The sequence below is a fragment of the Martes martes genome, assembly GCF_963455335.1.
Source record: "Martes martes genome assembly, chromosome: 1".
Classification (NCBI taxonomy): Eukaryota; Metazoa; Chordata; class Mammalia; order Carnivora; family Mustelidae; genus Martes; species Martes martes.
In genome coordinates, this window is record NC_137888.1 from 132309056 (window position 1) to 132331984 (window position 22929).

The 22929-nt window shown below is 36.2% G+C and overlaps 1 protein-coding gene across 4 annotated transcripts in view; it reads right to left on the bottom strand.

The window, feature by feature from the left end:
- Positions 1–22929, bottom strand: part of TBC1D5 (TBC1 domain family member 5) — a 543265-nt gene that overhangs the window by 69366 nt on the left and 450970 nt on the right. For all 4 annotated transcript variants that reach the window (XM_080807878.1, XM_080807881.1, XM_080807879.1 and 1 more), the window contains one exon: positions 14217–14302. In XM_080807878.1, coding sequence (XP_080664004.1) covers positions 14217–14302 — 86 coding nt within the window. The remainder of the gene's footprint in view (positions 1–14216; positions 14303–22929) is intronic.

Sequence of the window (22929 nt, forward strand, 5' to 3'; positions counted from 1 at the left end):
AAAACAAGTCATTCTAAGGCAACTTTATTTCTTATCTGAAGTATTAAAGTCTGTTAGATTTATCAAGTTATGTCAGTGCCAGTGGGATCTAATGGAAGATAAACGTGTGCTCAGTTATAGTTAGGGAGCTGTACCTCAGGTTTATTGCTGAATGTTCTAGCACCCACCAAGGACTTCTGGTGATGACAACTGTCTCACACCTGGTTCACAGACCTGCTCTGCTCACAGTCCGTTTTTTAAGGTCATAATCTTCCTTCCATCAGTGAGCTGCACAGGTAGGGAGAGTTGCATAGCTATTCTCTGGACTAAATTTCCTTATCTTTAAACAAAGGGGCTGAATTATATGATATTTTGGGTCCCTTTTAGATAGAAAATTCTCTAATTTTGTGACTCAAGGAAAGGAAACATGTGCCTATTCAATTTGAGATACCTAATCTATCAGATAAAAGAATCAAAATTTAAAATATTCTCAACATGCTAGCATAAGAAATGAATTAAACAGGTAAAATCTAACAAAGAGAAATAAAATCTTAGCACTTAGGTTAAACCTTTTTACAACTGTGCATTATACACAGAATAGAGAGGTGGATTAACATGAGTTCATATTAAAAAACAGACTCGCAAACATTAGTGTCTTAGTTTAGTCTATAAGGCTAACACAAGCCCAGAGGAAAGCTGCTATAGAAAAGTAAGATTCTTAGCCTGCACTAATACTAAATGAGTGAACTTTTAGTTTCCAGTCTGGCATGTAAGAAGCTTGGAAGTTTCTGCTCTTTCCTAACAACCAGAAAAAAGTTGAACAAATTGAAACAAAGCAAAACAAAGCAAAAACAAATTTTTCTTAGATCCGTAAGAGAAGTGAGGTCATAGGGCAAACTGCTGTCCCCAGATCAGACAGACTGACAGATGACCACAGAGAATCAGGCTTGACTAGAGCAGAAACCCACAGGAAGCAGAGCTGGAGTAGGGAAATGTGAAGTGCAACTGCCCAGTTACTAGGGGCTGAGAGTGAATCAGCTGGACAGATTAAAAACTCCAAGGGGCCTGGTCACACAGGGGGCAGCCTACACTTCTGAGTTTTACCTCTTGGAGCTCTACCAGAGTGTCGTGGTGAATATGAGAGAAAAACTGTGCGTACAACAGGTGGAATGGAAAGGAACCATTTTGAAATACACCTGAGCGTTCTGTTTTTCTTAACATTGTCTGCCCTCAGGATAAACTATTTAACCAAAGTCTAACCTGCTGAGGTTTTATCAGAGCCTAACTGACCTGAGGGAAGGGAAACACCCAACCCCAAACCCCTCTAGCCACCCTGTCCCACCTAAGTTGAGGAGGGTGGATAAGAGGCATGTGTGATGTTCATAGTCTGAAGGTGCTGGCTCATGAAAGGCCTGAGACCTATTCACAGGACTACAGAATGCTTCCTCTCCTCACACACCTTATCACTATATCACTATAAGTCTACTCACAGCAGTTCCTTTTACCCACTACATCATATCCAACTATCAGAAAAAAAAAAATCACGAGACTTACTAAAGAAAATAAAAAGACACAGTTTGAAGCAACAGAGCAAGCATCAGAACCACACTCAGATATAGCAGGGATGCTGGAATTACCAGACTGGGAATTTAAAACAACTATGATTAAAATGCGAGGGCTCTAATAGATAAGTAGACAGCATGCATGAACAGATGGGAAATGTAAGCAGAGAAAAGAAAGTTCTGAGAGAGAAAAAGAAAATAATGGAGATAAAAAGTACTGTGTAACAGAAATGAAGAATGTCTTTGCTAGGCTTATTAGCAGATAATCTACAGCTGAGGAAAGAGACTATCCACACTTCTGAGGTTGAGGATGTTTTAACAAACATTCCCCAAACTGGAAAGCAAACACAAAAATGACAGAAAAATACTAGAATAGAATATCCAAGAACTGTGTGACAATTATAAAAGGTATAGCGTATGCATACTGGGAATACCAGAGGAGAAGAGGGAGAGAAAGTATTTCAAATAATTACAATCGAGAATCTCCCCAAATTAGTGTCAGGCACCAAACCACACACCCAGAAAGCTCAGAGAACCCTTGCAGGGTAAATGCCCCCCACAGTATACTTCATCATATCATTTTTTAAACTTCAGGAAATCACAGACTAAGACATAAATCCTGGAAGAAATCAGAAGAAAAAAAAATCTTACCTATGCAAGAGCAAAGATAACCACCTTCTTAGAAACCATGCATGCAAGAAGAGAGTGGAATGAGTATTTAAATATTCAGAGAAAAAAACCCACCAACTCAGAATTCTGTACCCTGTGAAATTTCCCTTCAAAAGTAAATATGGTACCTGTATATAGAAAATATGCATTACTGTTAATAGTAAATAAACATATGACTAGAAATACTAGGTGAGAGCCTACATTACAGAAGCTAACTGTATAGCTACAGCAGACAGCTTTTGGTGAGGCATTAATTTCTGGCGGAATTGAGATGTGTTTATAAAATGGAGTAGAACAGTGGGGAGTTTTTAAAACTATGCTGAAAGAGGAATGGCTTAAGAAAAGCTGGGAAACAAGTCTTACAATATCATGAGAGTTGCCATGGGGGAAAGCAGTCCTTTATGGCATGGCTTTAAAAAACGAAATGAGTGGGGCACCTGGGTGGCTCAGTCAGTTAAGCCTCTGCCTTCAGCTCATGTCCTATCTCATAGTCCTGGGATTGAGCCTCACATCGGGCTCCCCGCTCAGTGGGGAGTCTTCTCCCTCTGCCTCTGCTGCTCTCCCTGCTTGTTCTCTCTGCGTGTCAAATAAACAAACAACAAATCTTAAAAAACAAAACCAAAAAGAGTTACATAAGTTACAGAAGACAGTTCAAAAAGAAATTCTTTCTAATGATTTAACACGCTCTATTTAAAATAGTAAGTGCTCCGATTCTGGAACTGTATAAAAAGATGGGAAAATCACCCTCAGACACCCAGGCTTCCTTGTCCTGGCCTGGGTGAGAGACAGGCTTAGATGAAAGGCCCTTTCCAGCGCTAAGTGTTTATGACCTGCAGGTGCCAAAGGGCTTCTGCCATCACATTCATTATACTGTTGAAATGACAGGACGAAATGAGAGGCCTTAAGGAATGCTGACCCAATGAACTTAGGGGCCTGTTTGCCCTGCCTCTTTATCTCCACCTTTCATTTCTACTCTGTTCTCTTTGCCCCTCCTTTTTCCTCCATGTTTATCGTCCTTCTGTTTTCCTCTATTTTTCTTCCCACTCCCTTTTTTTGTATCATAGTCTCCTTTTCTTTCAGTTTCTCATCTCATTCTACCTATACTTTTTTTTTCCCCACCATAAAACCATGGAACTTACCTTAAAATTATTTTCTTAAGTGTAAAGAGTAGTTGGAAAAAGTAATTATAAATACATGACTTCAGTTTTTGGATAGAAACTATATTCCCTTTACATCTCTGTTATTTTTCTAGAAATCTACATTATTGACCTACCCTCTATGGATTATCATTCATATTTATTTCTTTCATGTTTATGGTCATTGATATTTTCTTTGGAAATTCAGAACAGTTGTCAGGGTTGCAACATAACAGTTTTCAAGATGATTCTAACACTTGAGCTAACATTTATGATATAGTTCTGCTTAGAAATTTTGTGAGCCGAAGGCTTCAAGTTCTATCAAATGAATTGGTTTCAGCCTTTCTTAATTCTTTATCTTTAAAATTGAGAATAGCAAATTTGCTTCAGTGCAGCCATCTATATGTAATTCTAAATGTTTGCCATATTGTGAGGTTTCTATTATCTTAGAAAACAAACTATCCACATCTCAAGAAACTCCAGGTTTCACAGGTCTTTATTAAAACAAAATGATAGGGGCGCCTGGGTGGCTCAGTGGATTAAGCCACTGCCTTCGGCTCAGGTCATGATCTCAGGGTGCTGAGATTGAGCCCCACATTGGGCTCTCTGCTCCGCGCTCTCTGCTCTGCTCCTCTCTCTCTGCCTACTCGTGATCTCTCTTTCTCTGTCAAATAAATAAAATAAAATCTTTAAAAAAAAATGATAAAAGTTAGTTTGTTATTACTTATTCCTTAGGAGTCATAGGTAACATTCACTCCTTTTAGCTATAAAGGCTATGATTATTTTGCATGTGGCAGATAAATATTTGTTAATGTGATATGAAGCAAAAGGAGTGTAGTACTTGCTAGGGATAAAAAGGGTGGCATAACATGTGTTTGGATATAAGATGAACTGTGGGGCCTACCTAAATGGGTCTGAACACAATTCATAGTATTTGTTAAACTAGTACAAAAAATAATAAGGAATTATGTATTAGTTGCAGTGTATGAAAATCATTAAACTTCCCAAGATATACCTATAGAAATAAATATTGAGGTTTCTGTTCCTATAGTTTTCAATTCTACCATTTTCAACTAATTTACTTCCTGACCCAGTGTATCTGAAGGATATAAATTTCTCCCATCAGTACTCATGATTCACTATATCAAAGTTTTTAGAGGGTCAGGGATTCTCTGGCCTAGGGAAATGCATCAGAATGAAAGAGGATATAATTCTGAGATGCCCTCATGTTGGGGAGTTCTGTCCTCTTCACCTTTCTTTCCTCATTTTGAGAATCATTAACTATCTTCATAATTAAAATCACAAGCAGCTTTTGAGAGTTTGAGGCAGGATATATGGGAGTCAATAAAGATAAAGAAATGTGTGAGTCCATGGAAGAGTCCAAGGAAACACTTACATTAAAAAAATATAGGCATAGAAGGGAATGGGTTGGATGCAGAAAAAAAATTTTTTTCTCTTAATCAAAAAAATATATAAGACCTATATACTAAAAGCTAAGAAACACTGAGAGATTTGGAAGACACAACTAAATGAGGTGATCCATGGTCATGGAGAAGAAAATTCAGTAATATTATGGTATAGGTTCTTTCCAAACTGATCTGTAGATTCAATATAATCCCAGTCAAAATCCCAGTAATTTTTATTAAAAAATTTTATTCTAAAATTTATATGGGAATGCAAAGGCCTTAGAACAGCCAAAAGAATGAGGGAAGAGTAAAGCTGGAGGACTCAAACTACTTAAAATCAAGCTTGCTATTAAAGTACATGAATAAGTGATGATGGTTATTAGACAAAGAATAGAACATACAGAAAGAGACATACATACATATGGTCAACTGACTTTCTTTTTTTTTTTTTTTTTTTTTTTAAAGATTTTATTTATTTATTTGACAGAGATCACAAGTAGGCAGAGAGGCAGGCAGAGAGAGAGGAGGAAGCAGGCTCCCTGCTGAGCAGAGAGCCCGATATGGGGCTCGATCCCAGGACCCTGGGATCATGACCTGAGCCGAAGGCAGAGGCTTTAACCCACTGAGCCACCCAGGCGCCCCTGGTCAACTGACTTTCAACCAAGGATCCGGTTCAACTCACTGGGGTAAGGAAAGACTAAATAGATGGCACTGAACAGCTGGCTATCTACAAAGAAAAAGATGGGCCTAATCTCTACCTCACTCCAAACACAAAAATTAATTTGAGGTGGACCACAGATTTAATACAAATACTAGAACCACAGAGCTTTTAGAAGAATACAGAGTATCTTTGAGAATCTACAGTAAAGGCTTAACTCAGCAGGCCTGGGCTGCCTGAATCCTGCTCATTCCAAAGCTGTTTTGGACAGGCCCTTGACCGACAACTGGGATAACCTCCAGCCCCTGGAAAGTCCTACCTGGTAAGATTGTCTTTGTATAGCTGGGGGTTTGGGCCACACCAAACAGTTCCTGCTTACAGTGGATTTATGGTTAAAGTCTGTTTTTATTCAGCCTGGGTCCTGTGCCACTCTATATCAGTCTGACCTCTGAGGGGACTGGTGACTGAGTAGCTAATGTTAGTCACACTGTTCTTTCATGCCTATATGACTGACCCCTAATAAAAACCCTTGGGGGACACCAAAGCTTGGGTGAGTTTCCCTAGCTGGCAACATTTACCATGTGTTGTCATACATTGTTCCTGGGAGATTTAAGCACTGCACTGGGACAGGGCAATTGCAAACTTGTACCTGGTTTTTCCTAGACTCCAACCCTTTTTCTCTCCTGATTTTAATCTGTATCCTTTGGCAATAATACACTGTACCCATGAGTATAACAGCTTTCTGGAGTGCTGCAAGTCCTTCTAGGGAGTAACTGAAACTCAAGGAGGTCTTGGGAACCATCAAAAATGGAGACTAAAGGGGATGCCTGGGTGGCTCAGTTGGTTAAGCCGCTGCCTTCGGCTCAGGTCATAATCCCAGCGTCTTGGGATCGAGTCCCGCATCGGGCTCCTTGCTCGGCAGGGAGCCTGCTTCTCTCACTGCCTCTGCCTGCCTCTCTGTCTGCTTCTGTGTACTCTCTCTTTCTCTCTGGCAAATAAATAAAATCTTTAAAAAAAAAAAATGGAGACTAAAGGAAGGCAAAAGTTTCTTAGATAGGAAACAAGATGTACTAGCCATAAAAGAAGAAACTGATTCATAAACTTTACTGAAACAAAACTTTTCTGGTCATCAAAAGACATCATTAAGAAAATGAATAGATAAGCCACACACTGGGGAATAATATTTGCAGTACATATATCTGACAATATATAAAGAATTCCTAAAATTAAAAAAAAACCACAAATAACCCATAAAATAGGTAAAAAACTTGAAACCGTTTATAAAAGAAGATACACAAATCATTGATAAGTTATGAAAAGATGCTCAACATCACTAGTCATCAGAAAAATACAAATTAACCATAATATGATACTATTTTCAAACCAACTGGGAATGAATAAAACAAAAAAGACTGATAATAGCAGATGTTGGCAAAGATGCACAACTACAGACATTATACAAGGACATACAAGGATGCAAGCCATTGGAACCCCCATATATTCCTGATGGGAGTAGGAAAAAGGTATAGTTACTTTTAAGGGTTTGGTAGTTTCTTATAAAGTTAAACACCTATCCTACAGAGCAACGGAATTTCTAAATGTTTACCTATAAGAAAGAAAACCATATATCCATGAACAACAACAGCAATGACAAACAACAACATCTGAACACCTGTACAAGAATGCCCATAGCAGCCTTATTCCTAATACTCCGAATCTTGAGATAACCCAGTATCTCCCAACAAGAGAATAAATGACTTGTGATATATTCCTATAATGGAAAACGACTCAACAATCCAAAGGAAGGAACTATCGCTACATGCAATACGGATGGGCTGTAAATGTGTCATGCTGAGTGAAAAAAGCTAGACGCCCAAGAGCGCACACTGTGTGGTTCCATTTTTGTGAAGCCCATGAAAAGGTAAAACCAGTATTTGGTAACAGGAATCAGAAGGTTGCCTTGGGGTGAAAGGTTGCAACTGACTGTGAAGGGACCCCAGGGAACTCTCAGGTGAAAGAAATGTTCACACCAGGTATATCGTTTCAGATGGCAGTCACATGGGGATGCACAACTGCCAAAACTCATCAGGTGGAACACTTCTGGTCTGTGTTCGGGTATACAGGATGAGTAAATTAAAAAAGAAAAGGAGAAAGATCTGTTTGCTCTGGACTAGGTAGGAGATAGTATTGCCAATTTACCTAAATTGGTTGGGAATTAACAACTCTCTCTGATATAAGAGAGCACTTTCAGACATGGATGTGTTCACAGCACAAGTTATCTGAGCACACAAATATCACAAAGTTACATTTATACAGAAATCAGGGTCCTCTGAAATTCTCATTAGCCAATGAACTACTAATACTGGTAACCATGGACTTCTTGGGTTCACGGCTTGGGGAATATTATTAACAATTATTTCTTTACGATTTTTTAGCAAGAAAATAGTTCTGAGCAATTGCAGTTATTATGTAAGTAAATAGAATAAAGCCGAATTTTTAAAAAAAATTGTTGATCATATTAAATGGAAATTGTCCAGGGGAATTTTATAATGACTTTTAGGTATTCAAAACAGTATTTGTTTACTCAGTTATTAAACTAAATATTTGCTAACCACTATGAACAGTTCCAGGTACTGTGCTAGGAATGTGAAGATTCTAAGATGCAGATCCTGACATCGGTGTGAGTGATTCTACAACTGAAGGTAAAAAGCATTTATTTTATTCATATTTGAATTTGTTCTCTGTGCCAGATACTGAAGAAACAGCAGTGAATGAGGTAGATATGGTCGCTGTCCTCACGAAGCTCATCATATTCTAAGACAATATTGCTAGAAGGATCCTTGGGCTTCTTGGGACTCTGCACTTTCTCAGAATATTCTAGTTAGGCCAGGCCCAGAGAGGAGTCCTCTGAAGGGCTGAGATCCTGCTCCCAAGAAGAGATGCAGGCATTCTGGGGTAAGAATGGACTGGATGCCATCACTCTCCAGGCATGGGAAGCCCAGCTGAAGAATATGGGATATATCTTAAGAGCTCAGGGTACCCTCCTTATTAGAATCTTCCTACCCTGGAGCCTGGCTTCCTGTTAGATCTCATGCAGGGTTCCTGACAAGTGGCCTTCTGCAGAGGGCCTACCTACCAGGATTATAATTCTGGAATCTTTCATCATCGATATGTATTGTTTAAAGTATGCTCTGACAGGGGGGTGAGGGGCAGAGAAAAGCTGGAGTAGTTAGCACAGAGAATGTTCCTGTTGATCAGGTGAGTCGAGAGATCAGGAACTGAGCTTGGTACCTTGGGTCTTTAAAATGTTGGTGATACGAAATTGCTTCAGCAAGTTAAGAGGCCTTCAGTGTGGAGCCTGTGAAAAGGCACCGCTAGATAGAGTGACACGTGCTCTTGAGGCACTACTGCCATCTTGGGTGCCACCATTTCATCCCCTCTGCAGAGCAGAGAGAATTAAACATTTTGAGAAATCATGTTGTGTCATTTTCAAAACAGAAAATCCATGCACATTCTGGAATAAAGAAGGTATGTGATTCTACTCTTAATGCAAGCAACTGCAGTATTTAAAAACTATGAAATTCTGTTCCATGCCTACTCAACTGGGCATTTTAGTAGTTACAGATTCCTAAATAAATTGATAGGTCCTTCTGAAGACTGGTCACAAATTAGATGTACTTATTTTTTTTATAGCAGCAATTTCTGGTTATTTAAGGACAAAATTAGAATGAGATTTGAGTGTTAAATTGTCGTTCTGAGCTTAAAAGTTGAATGAATAAGAAAATGTCAATTCCCATTTTTAAAAAGAAATTTGCAAGTAAGTAAAATCAGAGCACAGTGAATATTATCCACACACGTAATGGAAAATCTACCACTAAAATACCTAGGCACTTGCTTTTAAAGACTTAATTATAGCAATCCATGGTAAAGCAGAGACGAGAAATCAGGCTTCTTGATTTCTAGAGATATTCTTATCCATGAAATCACATGTCATCTTTGCATCCTCGTCCCTTATTTGGATAAGCAACACAAATAGAAGTCCACTGCCATGGATATAGCAGGTATTAGTTCCCTGCTTTTCAGGTGTCTGCCTGTCTCCTGTCTGTTTTCTATTTATTAATCACTTCTGGGGGTTCCCACATGCGTATGCACCCCCCTGGATCATTCCTACTCCCTCTCTTGCTGCTTCATGACAGCCCCAAGGCATTAACTCTTTAAGAGCCTCTAAACAGCTAAGAAAGTAGTTGCAAGGTTAATTATGGCTGAAGGGCTCAGCCAGATAAAAGACCCAGATAAGATCTTGGGTCTTAATAAGGAAATGGGGACTTTACCAGTGGTTTCACAGCTACAGTGGTTTTTGATCATGGATAAGCAAACCTCCAGAGAATTATCTGGTAGTTATAAAGAACTGGAAGAATTCTTCGGCAAGATTATCAAGTTTGGGGCGCCTGGGTGGCTTAGTTGGTTAGGTATCTGCCTTCTGCTCAGGTCATGATCTGGGGTCCTGGGATTGAGCCCCACATCAGGCTCCCTCCTCAGTGGGGAGTCTGCTTCTCCCTCTACCCTTCCCTCCTGCTTGTGATTTCCCTCTCAAATAAATAAATAAAATCTTTTAAAAAAAGATTATCAAGTTTGTCTTAATTTATACTTCAATTGGTGACTAAGGGTATTCATGTACCTTCACCAGTGCTAGCTTACTCATTCATTCACTCACTCACTCACTCACTCATTAATTCATTCTAAACCACTTTCTTGAGGTATAACTGACATACAAACAGCTGTACATATTTCATGTGTACAACCTGATGAGTATGGAGATAAGTAAACACATGTAAAACCATCACCACCATCTATGCCATTAACATATCACCTCCAAAAGTTTTCACTCTCCCTCTTTATTATTATTGCTCATTGTTTTACTTTTTGTGATAAAAACACTTAAAATGAGATCTACCCTCTTAGCAAATTTTTAATATATATTAATTAATATATTATTATTACCTACGGGCACTATACAGTAGATCTCTGGGACTAATTCATCTCTGGCTCATTTATTTTTAATTTTCTAATATGAAAGGTGAAAATGATACTTCATTGGTATTTTAATTTGCATTTCTATGACTAATTATGAGTTTGACTAACCCTTTAAATGTTTATTTGCTGTTTGAAATTCTTTCAGTAGTGCCTACTGTATTCTAGACACTACGTTAGGTGCTGGGGTATAACAGTTAAAAAGATAAAATGTACAGTTTACATTTCAGTGCAAGAAACAAACAATAAAAACAATAAAAAACGCCCAATCATTTTTTAAACCATTTCAGGTAATAAGAATTGCTATAAAACACAAAAACAAAAACAATAACAAAGTAAAGAGACAGAGTAAAAGGGTCCATTATTTTAGATGGGGTAGTCAAAGAAAGGTTCTCTGAAGAGATGATATTTAAACACAGAGTAATGTGCCATGTGGATCCTTCAGGAAGAATCCAGGCACAGAGCACAAAGCAAGCTCAAACCTCCGGAAGTGGGAACATGTTTGTTTGCTTGAGGAATAGTAAGCAGGCCAGTGTGGCTGGAGTTCAGTGAGAAAGAGGAAGAATGGTGGTAGCAAATGGGGTTGGAAAGATTGGAGGCCAGATCACGTAGGGCTTACCCTGCAGGTCAGTAATTGAATGGTTCTGGGTAGTAGAGTGATAGGATCTGACTTACATATATTTGGCTGCTATGTGGGAAAGGTCTATAAAGAAGTGAGAAAGTAAAAAGACCAGTTAAGAGACTAGTGGTGACTTGGTATTAGGAGTACAGAAGGAAAGGTGATTTCTTTCAGGATATATTTTGAACAGGATTTGCTGATGGTCTTGATGCGTGATGTAAGAGAGAACAATTCAAGGGCAATTCTAAGGTTTGATCAACTGGATTGGCTATTTATTGTAATAGCGAAACACAGGGGAGTAACAGTTTGAGGAGGTACAATCAAGAGTCTAATTTGGAAAGTATTAAACTGAAGATACATGTGAGACATCCCAGAGGAAATACTGAGTAAATAGTAGAACACAAGAGTCTGGAGTTCAAAGGAAGAGGTCTTACTAAAGATGTAAATTAAGTACCCTTCAGTCATAAACGGTATTTAAAGCCATGAACCTGGACTGAGATCATCTAGGGAATGAGTACATGGAAGAAAGGAAGTCTGGAGGGTGTTCTAAAATTTATAAGCAGAAAAAGAGGATCCAACAGAGCATGGCATGAGATGGAATGACCAATGAGATAGGATCTCATGTTTCTTACTGAACTGCAAAAGTTCTGTATACAGTAATGATACTAGTTTGTCAGTTACTAACACTACATAAATTTTTCCAATTTTCCAACTGGAAAAAATTGCTTCTTGATTCAGTTTATTTTATTTTTGACATATCTACTTAAAAATAGTTGTGTAGTAAAATGTACCATTCCCTTTGTGATTTTTCCCACTATTTTTAAGGTTAAAAAGTCTTCTAATAACCAGAGATCAGACAGACACCTGCATTTTATTTCTACTTTTGCTTGAGTGTACTTTGATTCAGTTGGAATTTGTTTTGGTATATGATAATGTTATAAGTTGATAATTCTTTCAAAAGATTTGTCAGGTTTCCCAACATCATTTATGAACTCTCTCACTGGTCTGTGATGTGTTCTTCACATATGCCTTTCATTTGGTTCAATTTTAAGCTCTGAAAGTACAACAGAGCTGGTGAAAAACCTTCCTTCCAATCATCACAATGATACTATGTATAAGAATTTCAATGTGCGTATAAGGAACTGCTAAGACAGAACCAATGATCTGAGAAGAAAAATGCAAGGACGGAAGGCTAAATAGAAGAAAGATAAAATATGAAGGGTAGAAAGGGAAGGGTATAAGCCATTTCCTTTTTTGAAAAAAAAAAAAAGTAGACATTGAAAAATGTAAAAAGATAACATGTATACATACTTTTTTTGTTGAGTTACTTCCCCATGCCAGCCATTATCCACAGTGCTCTCACGTGGTAAGACAATGTGCCAGCTGTCAAAGGCTTAGATTTTGGTGGGGAAATTGGGGAGTCAGATGACAACACATAAATGAAGTCTGTAACTTCAGTGAGTAATGAACACTATGAAAGTAAGACTGGGCAATGAGGTAGAGAGTGAGCAGAAGAGAAAAAAACAAGAGGGAGGTCCAAGGGGCCTCTGTGAGGTGACCTTTGGGCTGAGCTCTAAATCATGCAGAAGAAAGAAAAGAGGGAAAAAAGGGTGCTCCAGGAACAGGGAAGAGCAAGTGCAAGCATAAGTTAAGAGAAGGGGACAGTGGAAGGAGTGAAGGTCACAGAGATATGGACCCAGGAAGAACATGTCAACACCACAAGTGGCCTTTGGAGGCATTTATGTTGGGGTGTGACAGACTCTGTTGTTAACTGAGAGTTATTTGGCTGTTACGTGAAAACTAAAATGGTGGTGGGGTTGGGGAGAATAGGGGAGCGAAGAAGGGATTCTAGCTAGAAAGAGCTCCTATAAAGAAAGTACCTAAAAATACCATGTTCTTTTAAATATACTTAAACTAAATATTTGACATGTTAGGGTAGAATAGAAATACAAGTGTCTACACTGTAAGATTCCTGAGGGCAGGAGTTTTATCTGGTTTGTTCACTCAGCAAAGAAAATCTTGCATGCAATAAAAATTTGTTCAATTAAATGAACAAAGTGGCTAAGGAGAAGATCCTTTCATTAGTGAAACAAGAATCTGATGAAATGAACAAACCGAAAAGAGCTTCAGAGAAGCCTCGTTGGCCATAAAGCTGGTGTCACAACAACACAGAACGTTAAAATGATGGATTTCCATCAAGGATGGGTCACTTAAAAACATTATTACACTAAAACAGGGTTCAAGACACAAGTTTAAATTTAGCCACTCTCTTGCAAACTTCTCACCCTCCAGACTATGAGTTTCTATGTGGCAAGAATTATGTCTTCTTTTTAACTCTCCAAGTAAGAGCAGAACACATAGTATGTGTGTACTCCATAAATGTATATTTAGGCTGCTGGAATCCTACTGAAGAAAAGCTAGCATACAGGCAAAATGCTTAAGGAAAAAAAATTCGGACAACTTGGCAGCATTTATCATTACTAACATTTTAGTCTTCCAGAGTAAACTTTGAAATTACATTCTAATTTGAGATGGTTCTGGTTTGACAAGTTAACTCTTGAGACATCTGAGTACAGTATTATGAAAGAACAAAACTGCTCATCAACTGCTCATCAACCCCTTATGCCAATGTTAATTTCTTTTAAAAGTAGAATTTTAATGTTTTTTTATTCCTACAGTGACCCTTAAAATTTCTATGTATATAATCACAAATGCACACGCAAGATGCATTTATAAGCTTATTGTGTAGTTCTAAAGACAGTTGGGAAACCCAATTTTAATTTTGTTACTGAAATAATTTAAAAATATATTATAGAACTGCCTCTTTTCAATCAACAGCAAGGATCTAGAAAGACATTATACAAGTAGGCACAATTTATTCAGGTTTATTAGTGTTAGAAAAATGAAGTTGTCTAACTTCAAATTATAACAAATACTCTACTATTTTTCTTCTTACCACTGACAGCAATATATACATTTTCTCATGCCTTAAAAAAAACTCAGATATTTTATTTAGTAGAGATGTCATTGCATGCATTAACCACTGATACGCTAAAATCTATAAATTTATTGTCAGCAAATGTGTAAAAATTCCTGACCATCTCAGAGAACACCTTTGCGGCTCATAACTTTCATCATTTAAGAAAGAGGACTTACCGGCTTTTATTCATGAGGTCTGCTCCACGTGCTTTGTAATAATCTAAATTTGGATGGAATTGGTAAGTCACTGGTCTTGGATTTCTCTATAGAAAAGAAAAATTTAAATGTAAAAAGCTATTTAAATTATACATTAACACATACAAGGACAAAAACAATTGTTTTTATATTCTTTCAGAAAAAAATTCATACAATAATGAAGTTCAATAATTAGTGTGCTTGGGTTTTGCTTTCATAGTTGAAGTTTAACCTTAAATGATCTTAGTCCTGATTAAACAATGAAATTATTTTTTATCTTTTACTTTTACCTGTCTCAAAATTTACATAGATTTATTCCTGTCATTAGGTTTTTCCCCCAAGCACACTTAATACTACAGAGCGTTGTATTAGTTTCAGGTGTACAATATAATGATTCAACAATTCTATATTCTATATAAATTCACATTTCCAAGTGCTTAAGATAAGTGTATATTCTATATAATTTTATATAGAATATAGAATTACATTCTATACAGAATATAGAATTCTATATTCTATATAGAATATAGAATTACATTCTATATACATTCTATATTCTATATAATTTTATATAGAATATAGAATGTAATTCTATATTCTATATAAATTCACATTTCCAAGTGCTCAAGATAAGTGATTTATTTGATAATTTTGATTGCTTTTAATATGACTTTCCAAAATACAGTAAAATCCAATTCTGACAAAACTGAAAAATTACATGAGATGTAACACAAGCACAGTCTACCCTTAAGGCCTGAGAGATACGAAGTGTTAAGAAAGCTGCATTTTGGAAGGAGAGTAAAAATCCGTTAGTTTTGGATAACCAGAATGCCAAATATGCCCACTAGATGGCACATCGAGTCCTTCTCCAAAAATGAATCTGTTATTTTAGAATTGAGCAGTTCTTTTAAAGTTAGAAATTTCTATGTCATCTATTCTTATATATGAGTTTAATCAGTACCCAGGTAGTGAAAATATTAGCAGGGTGCCATCAAATGCAAAAGCAAACTGACCAATGCACATAAAAGCAGCAATATGCTGGCCTTTCTTGCATTTGATACTTATTCATAAACATTGTAGAAATGTCCTGAGATCATGAGGTCAGGGTCTCTATCTTAATATGTTATTTTCACTTACTGTGTCTACTATTTAAATGTGTCAAGTACCTCATAAGCAAATAAAAATTAATCCAATTCTACTTTATAAAAGTAAGTATGTTAATATCACAGCTTAAATGAATACCATCTCTAAAAATGTTAAACTACATAAATTTTTCATTAAAAAGTTTTATGAAACTTATAAATAAATGTGTTCCAGTGTTTCCCTGAACTTATAATTCAAATTAATAATTAGGACTTTGAATTAGAGCATGCCCTGTTCTTTGAGAGCTCTATCTAGACAGAAAAGCTGCATTTTATCTTAATAGAAAATTACCAATATGCTTTGATATCAATCCTTGGAGCCATAATAATCCCAAAGCACTGATATACTTGTATGTATGCAGGGGGTATATAATTGCTAAGGTTAAATAGTTTGAAACTCATCAAGCTAACAAGCTGCATCTTAATGGCCATGATGGACCTTTTCTTTTTCTGCTGAAAAGAGAATATTTACACAGCTCAACCCTTTCACATCTCTTCCAAGTCAGCCCTAATCATCTGACAAAAATGACAATCCCTTGATTTAGCTCCAGCTACTACTCCTCTGGTTTGGTATTCAACACAGTTCTACAATAATCAAATCTGAATGGCCTTGATGAAGATAACCGATGCTTCCATGACTACCATACTATTAAGTCTAACAGTGCAACTTTTCTCTCTCTAGGAATTACACGGGTTTCCTCATGGTAGCTGATGACAACCTGGACCCGAGTAGAATGGGAAAATAAAATAGAGGTGAAAGCCACTGGCAGCTTGCCAGCACGTTCATGATTTATTTAAAAAATTAACTTCCGCAGGACTATCATTCGTGACTAATTTTGCTCTTTATTCTCACTACCTGGAAATACATTTTGTTTTTGCTAATATTTAAAAGGCTTTTCTTCTGATTCCCAACAAACTAATAAAATATTATGTTACTTTTTGCTAGAAAACAATGAAATAAGGGATTGCATGGAGCAATTTCTTGAAACATCTTTATAAAGAAATGACAAGCAATTCAAGACACGAAGTGCTGATCTATCTAAGCACTTAAACCCATTATTAGGAATAATGATCTAACTTGAACATATGAATGAGGCTCAAGTATTGCTTTCACAGAGGCCGATTTAAATTCCTAGGAGACTTACTAGTATCAAAGGGAGAGGCAGTTTAAAGTATCGCTGTATTGGGATTAAAAAAAAAACAATCAAAAGATGATGTTGGAAAAACAGCATTTGAAATATAAGAAAATAAAATCAGAGGTTAAAGTTGAAAGTTATTCAATAGGATTTTCTGAGAAGATGATGCTATTACTAAAACATAACTATGTACACATAGAGGTGATCTAGACTAACACTGTCCAACAGAAATATGACATGGGTCACAAATGCAAGCTTTAAATGTGATTTAAAATTTTCTAGCAAGCACATTAAAAAAAAAGGAAACAAGTGTAATTAAATATAACATTTTGATTCAGTATATCTAAAATTTGTCACTGTAACATGTAATCAATATAAAATTCCTTGAGATATTTTACATTCTTCGTTTTGTATAGTCTTTGAAATCCACTGTATATATATTACACCTACAGCACATTTCACTTTGGATTAGCAACACTTCAAGTGCTCCACAGCCACATGTGGCTTGTGGCTACTGTAACAGACAGCATAGAACTAAATGTCTGACATGTACATAAACCAATGCATGGCTGTGAAAACCAACATGTATAGACATGAACAATAAAAGGGCAGATATACTTTGATACGTTAAGATTCAGTCCTGACAGCTCTTCATTTGCCTATAAATCTTCTCTTTTACTTAAGTTAGTTTTCTGAATAGGGTTTTAAGAAGTCAAGAATTTTTGAACAATGTCCATTCACACAGCTACGTACTAAAATGATAACAATGGTTTCCTTAGGGGCATGAGATTAAATGAGTATAATTCTAACTTAACACAACTGAAATATTTTAAAAGTAAAGAGATACTTGCTTTTCTTATTTAAAGGGATTTTTATCCTAATAAAATTTTCATAGAAATGTAACAGTTCTGATTTTTAATTTTGAAAGATCTGGAATTTCCTCTAAAATATGAGCCAGTAGAATTCTACATATATAAAACACTGTAATGTAAGAGAGACCAGACTCCATGACAGCTGTAATTTTTCATCATGTAGGAACAGGGATATCAACAGTTTTAATAGTATGTCTTTGCACGGACTGGAACGATTACTAATTATTTTAAATCCATTTTTACACAGATAGGATTTTGACTATTAGAAGCTTTTCCAAACCAATGTGCACTAAAAACAAAAACCAAAACAAGAATTTTTCTTTGGAAGACAACAAAATGGTGATCGTAACTGACGTTGGTCTATGTACAGAGAAATACCAATTTTGTTCCATGATGTGGGAAGTCTATATAATTATACATGAAGTTGCAGAAATTACAGATTCAGTTGACCCTGAGTTTACCATGCCTCTCCTAGACCAACCCAGATGGACTCGAGATACATCTTCTATAAGCTTGCAGCTAAATACCAGTACCAGTCACCAAATTCTTCTCTGTTAACAAGTCTTTAGAGCTTTTCTTAAAGCTTTCTCTTCAATATTTTATTTTATTTCAATACAAAGAGAATGTTGAAAATTCCACCCATGGCATAGACAGGCTGGGTTTTTGGGAGGATCTGAAAGCCTTGTGGACAAAATGACTTCCAGAAGCAGAAACAAGCATCCAAGAAGGAAGTATATGGGAAAACCAAACCAAACCAAACCTAACCCATGCTGTGTTTCTGAATTTCCAAAAATGCTTTTGTTAATTTGGCATGATGACAAATCAATTTTTAAACAGTACTTAAATGACAGCGATCACTGTAAGGGATAAAAGTGACTGAAACCTATTTAACCTCTCCACTGCAATTTACGTTCTACACTTCTAAGGTCTCTGTTACACGCTAGAAAGCCGCTCCTTAATGTAACTGCAGGTAAAAAAAAACACCCTCTCCCTTACGGAGTATGACTTCTGATGGTGGCCACCTCCCCTCTGCTCTCCTCTATATGGAGATCATAGATCAGCATATCACCTCCCGCCCCTGCACCCCTTATCTGCATCATAATATTTCAGTATTTTAAGCTCACTTTGTGTGCTAATATACAAAAATTTAAATGTTAACACACACTAAGCATAACTAAATGTAAGATACTATAGGAATAATTCACTACAATATGGTACGTGGCAGTTTTCCTTGTTCTGAGCCAGGGGATATCAAACTCATCCAACAAAGGTCATTACAAACAGTACTTTCTAGATTGATCCCTTAACTAAACCTACCCTCACCTGAAGATGACTATCTCCTTTTGAACTGTTATATAGAGAGCACAGAAGGAAAAGAGTCTAAAGTATTCATCCTGCTTGGAACAACACAATGTGTTTCAAAGGGCTGGCTATTTACAAACACATGAGCAAAAGAAAAGCAATTCCCTGTGACTCCACTGACCCCTTCTCTAATTTATGAATGTACCACGAGGAGTTAAAATTATATGTTAAAAACAAAGGGACTAAAGGAAACATCAGTCATCTGCTGCTGGCAGGCGAGGCAAGGGATCAAGAGTTGGTGAGGGTCCCTGCTCCACCCACCACTAGCCGAGCCCTTGCGCCATGTCAGTTACACCCCTAGCTCTAGTTTCCTCATTGAAAACTTGCGGTAAAGAGCATGAGGTGCGCAGTATGGTGCCGGGCACTTGATAAAAACTCAACGAAACGGAAGCTAAGATTATCTCTTGATAACACTGACAAACAGGCATTTGTGAGCAAAGCTGATAGTCTGTCAGCTTAAAATCCATGATAAACTATACGTAGAGAAAGTGATGCTTTTGAAGATCATATATAAATTTAGAGTATTTATCAACCATTACATTTTTTTAAAAGCAAAAACACATATTTAGGAAAATATTTCATGTATACTGGATCTCCTCTGTGGGGAGAAAGACTGTTTTGCTCCTAGGAATAGAGTCCATGTATTTTTATAAATTTTAAAAACCTGTAAAACCATATTAATGCACATTTGCTTGCCAGCTTAGGAGGTTATAATAATTAAAGCGATTTCTGCAATATGTGCAATTATCACTTTTATAGTTTATTGATCACAATTTTACCTTAAACTGATAAAGTTCTTATAGCACTTGTTTAACAGAAAAGATTGTTTACAATATAATGCATGTTTGGCATGAAGAAAAGAAAATATTTGACAAACGAAGAATTGCTTAGTTTTCATTTCCCTATTATCTTGCTACCAACTCTTAATTTTTCACATGCCAGATTAGAAAAGGGGAAAAAATAAGGCTCAGAAGGAGAAGCAGAACTGTAAAAATATGTCGAACATTTCTCTTTGATGAAAAATGAGACTCTTATTTTAGTGAATACGTTATTGCCTCAATGCTGGGGGAAAAGCAACCGTCATTAGAAAAACGAATTGCTCAGCTGTTTATAAGCAAAAAGCTCTGGGGGAATTTCTTAGGACCCCAAAGGCAAAGCATTACGGGGTTATGCAAACATATGTTGCAGGTGTTTTAGGGGAGACAGGTGGGCAAACCTCCGCCATGGAAGAGGAGTGAGTTTAATACGCTGTAAGTGAAACGAGAGAACCCACATGCATCCAAGTGTGGGGGTGCCATGATGCCAGTGAGCTGGGGCTGTAGAGCAAAAACTCGCCCTAAAATTATCTTGTTAGTGCCAAGCAAACAGAATTCTTTCCTTCTTGTAGTTTTATAGAAAACAAACACTGCCAATTACTTTTTTTTTTTTTAAACTAAAGGTATTTTAAACCTGGAACAAAGAACAGCCTGAAATAGCGATAATTATCCAAAAAAAGATAAGGATGAAGTATTGTTGCCTTTATTTAAACAAATATTCCTAAGGAGACAGTTTGTTGTAATATCCCCTCTTTGGTTCACTAGGCAACATTAGATTTATCATAATTCTCCTAAAGCCTAAGATATTTCTATATTAAAATGCTAATTTTGTCTTTTCTTTTGCCTGTAATTAAAGCTGGGGAAATTTGTGATCTGATATTCACTGATTGCTAGAGGGTCCACAAAGGTCTCACTATTTCTGTTTCTTATTGCCACATACTGCCCTCTTCATTAAAATTAGATAGAGTAACATAGTGGATCAAAAAGGCAGACATTATAATCCTAAATGCTCACAAAATTCCCATTTAAGAAAAAAAATATATAAAAATAAAATAAATGGTATTAGTTGGATATTGCTGTCAAACCTAGACTTGTTATCTTATTTCCTTCCTCGTCATTTATCCGAGAGTTCATTTTCTTTTTATATTATTTGTTGAGACAATACTCATTTTACTACACATAACTATTAAAATAGTGTTTTGAGCTATGCCTTCCTTATCTAAACCATTTTTCCTTTATTCTTTAAAACAACCCATACCATGAATTAAATGTCAAATACTTAGTATAAAATAAACTCACAAAACAACAGATTTGGAAAAATAAAATCTAATTTGATTGTTGTGCAATATTACAAATCCAAAATGTAGATACAATGCATTCATCAAGTTAAGATAGAGAAAAAAATAAATCTTTGTAACAAGGTTGCAAATTAGAGTACTATTCTAGTACCAGGATTAAAATGACCTCTGGTTTATATACTAATAATTCTGATGTATTTTGATGGGACATATATATATGTATATAGAACATGAGGCATTAAGAATCTTAGTGCAATTGACACAAATATTTAGGTAATTATACTCTATGCATCTATAGATTAAAACTTAAAGAGAAAATTTTAAAGCCCTTAAAAAAGTTAAAAAAAAAAAAGGAAGCAAAAAATCATTAATTGGGTAAAGACACAGACAAAACCTCTGAACCCATGCCAGCCTCATTTTACATACTGAATAAGCCCAATTCCCTAAAGTGACATCCCCATCTATACCCTGGCAAGCCGAGATCTCAGATGGCAGAGAAGCATTTTAAACCACCTGTGCGTTATGCTCGACTGTAGCTTCACACAATAAATAGACACCAAAAGAGAAATAAATTTTTTTCCTTTTTTAAAATATATTTACATTTTTGAATTTAGCATGTACAAAGATGCCAGATTAACATGCCCCCCAATACACACACACACACACACACACACATATATGCAAAGTAGTTTAGGTCTACATGTTTTCTTTGTTACTAATACTGGTCCTCAAAACATTCCTTTTGGTTAGCTCTTTTCAGTAGTACTGAACTCTTCACCTTTTTCCCCTCCTTAAATGTGAGCAGGATGGGGGAGAAATGTTACTTGAATGGTTTAAAGAAATATGGAAACCCGTTTGTCTTTGCCCAAGAGTGGTTCCCAATCTTCAATGATACAAAGGAAAAAGGAAAGAGGCATTCTCAAAAAATATTCCTAAATATTTCAATTTGGGACTTCAAGCTAAAATCTTTGATATGAAAATTATCATTGTATATTTTTATCTTTAAAATGTTAAAATAAGTTTAAACAACGTATCATCAAACTAGAAGCCATTCAAAACTGGTTTTAGGGCTTTTGAATCCCAAAGAACAAGCCTAGGTGACCCTGTGGGAATGAGAACCCTGGTTTGAGAAATGTTGCTCCCTTCTTCTTTTCTCTATCTTCTTCCCTTTCATTACCTGCTTTGCAATTGCCAAGAGAACAAAAGCTAAGATTCTGCACACTGAGGCCTGGTAAAAGGAAGCCTCGCACAGCCACAATTCTCATGCAGTTTGGGGAGTAATTTCAGTGATAAAATTTCTCGAAATTAAATTCATTTATTATATAAATCCACTCTTACAAAGGTCATTCACTTACACTATATTTTTTTATGCTTTTTAACATAACAATGAAGTATCAGTAATGAACTTTAAAATGTCTATATGAAGAAGGAAATCAGAAAACAACCATAAATAACAGATTTAGTTACATGTTCATGAATGAGACCAATCTCTACTTAAGAAAGTGTGTCAAATTAGACCACTAAAAAAGTCCCTATAGATGGACTCTTGCCTTTCTTATTTTGTTCAAGATTTCATGTATCATAAAAAAAGAAAACCAGACGCAGGTACGAATTTCTCTTAAGAGTAGATAGTGTCATAAAACATTTTCTTTTTAACCAGTAACTCTGGATACAGGTCAGTCTTAAAACCACAGACCCTTCAAATATCCAGTGATAATAACTGGCATGTCAACTGCACACCGCTCACAGGACAGTCTATGCTTGGGGTTCTGATCTCTTTTGTGCTATGGACTGCTCTGCTTTCTGGTGATGACTTTGGGCTCCTTTTCAGAATAATGTTTTCAAATGTATAAAATAAAATAAATAGGGTTATAAAGCAAACCAATTATGCTGAAATGCTGTAATCAAAATATTGAACAAATTTATAACATAGTGAAATGTACTTTTATATTAATGTATTAAGTAAGATATAGTGGCTGGTCTAATCATTACTATAATTTAGAAGTAGCGATGAATGTAAATGGTATTTCAAGATATCTTCATCAACTGTAATGTGATATAAAATATCTG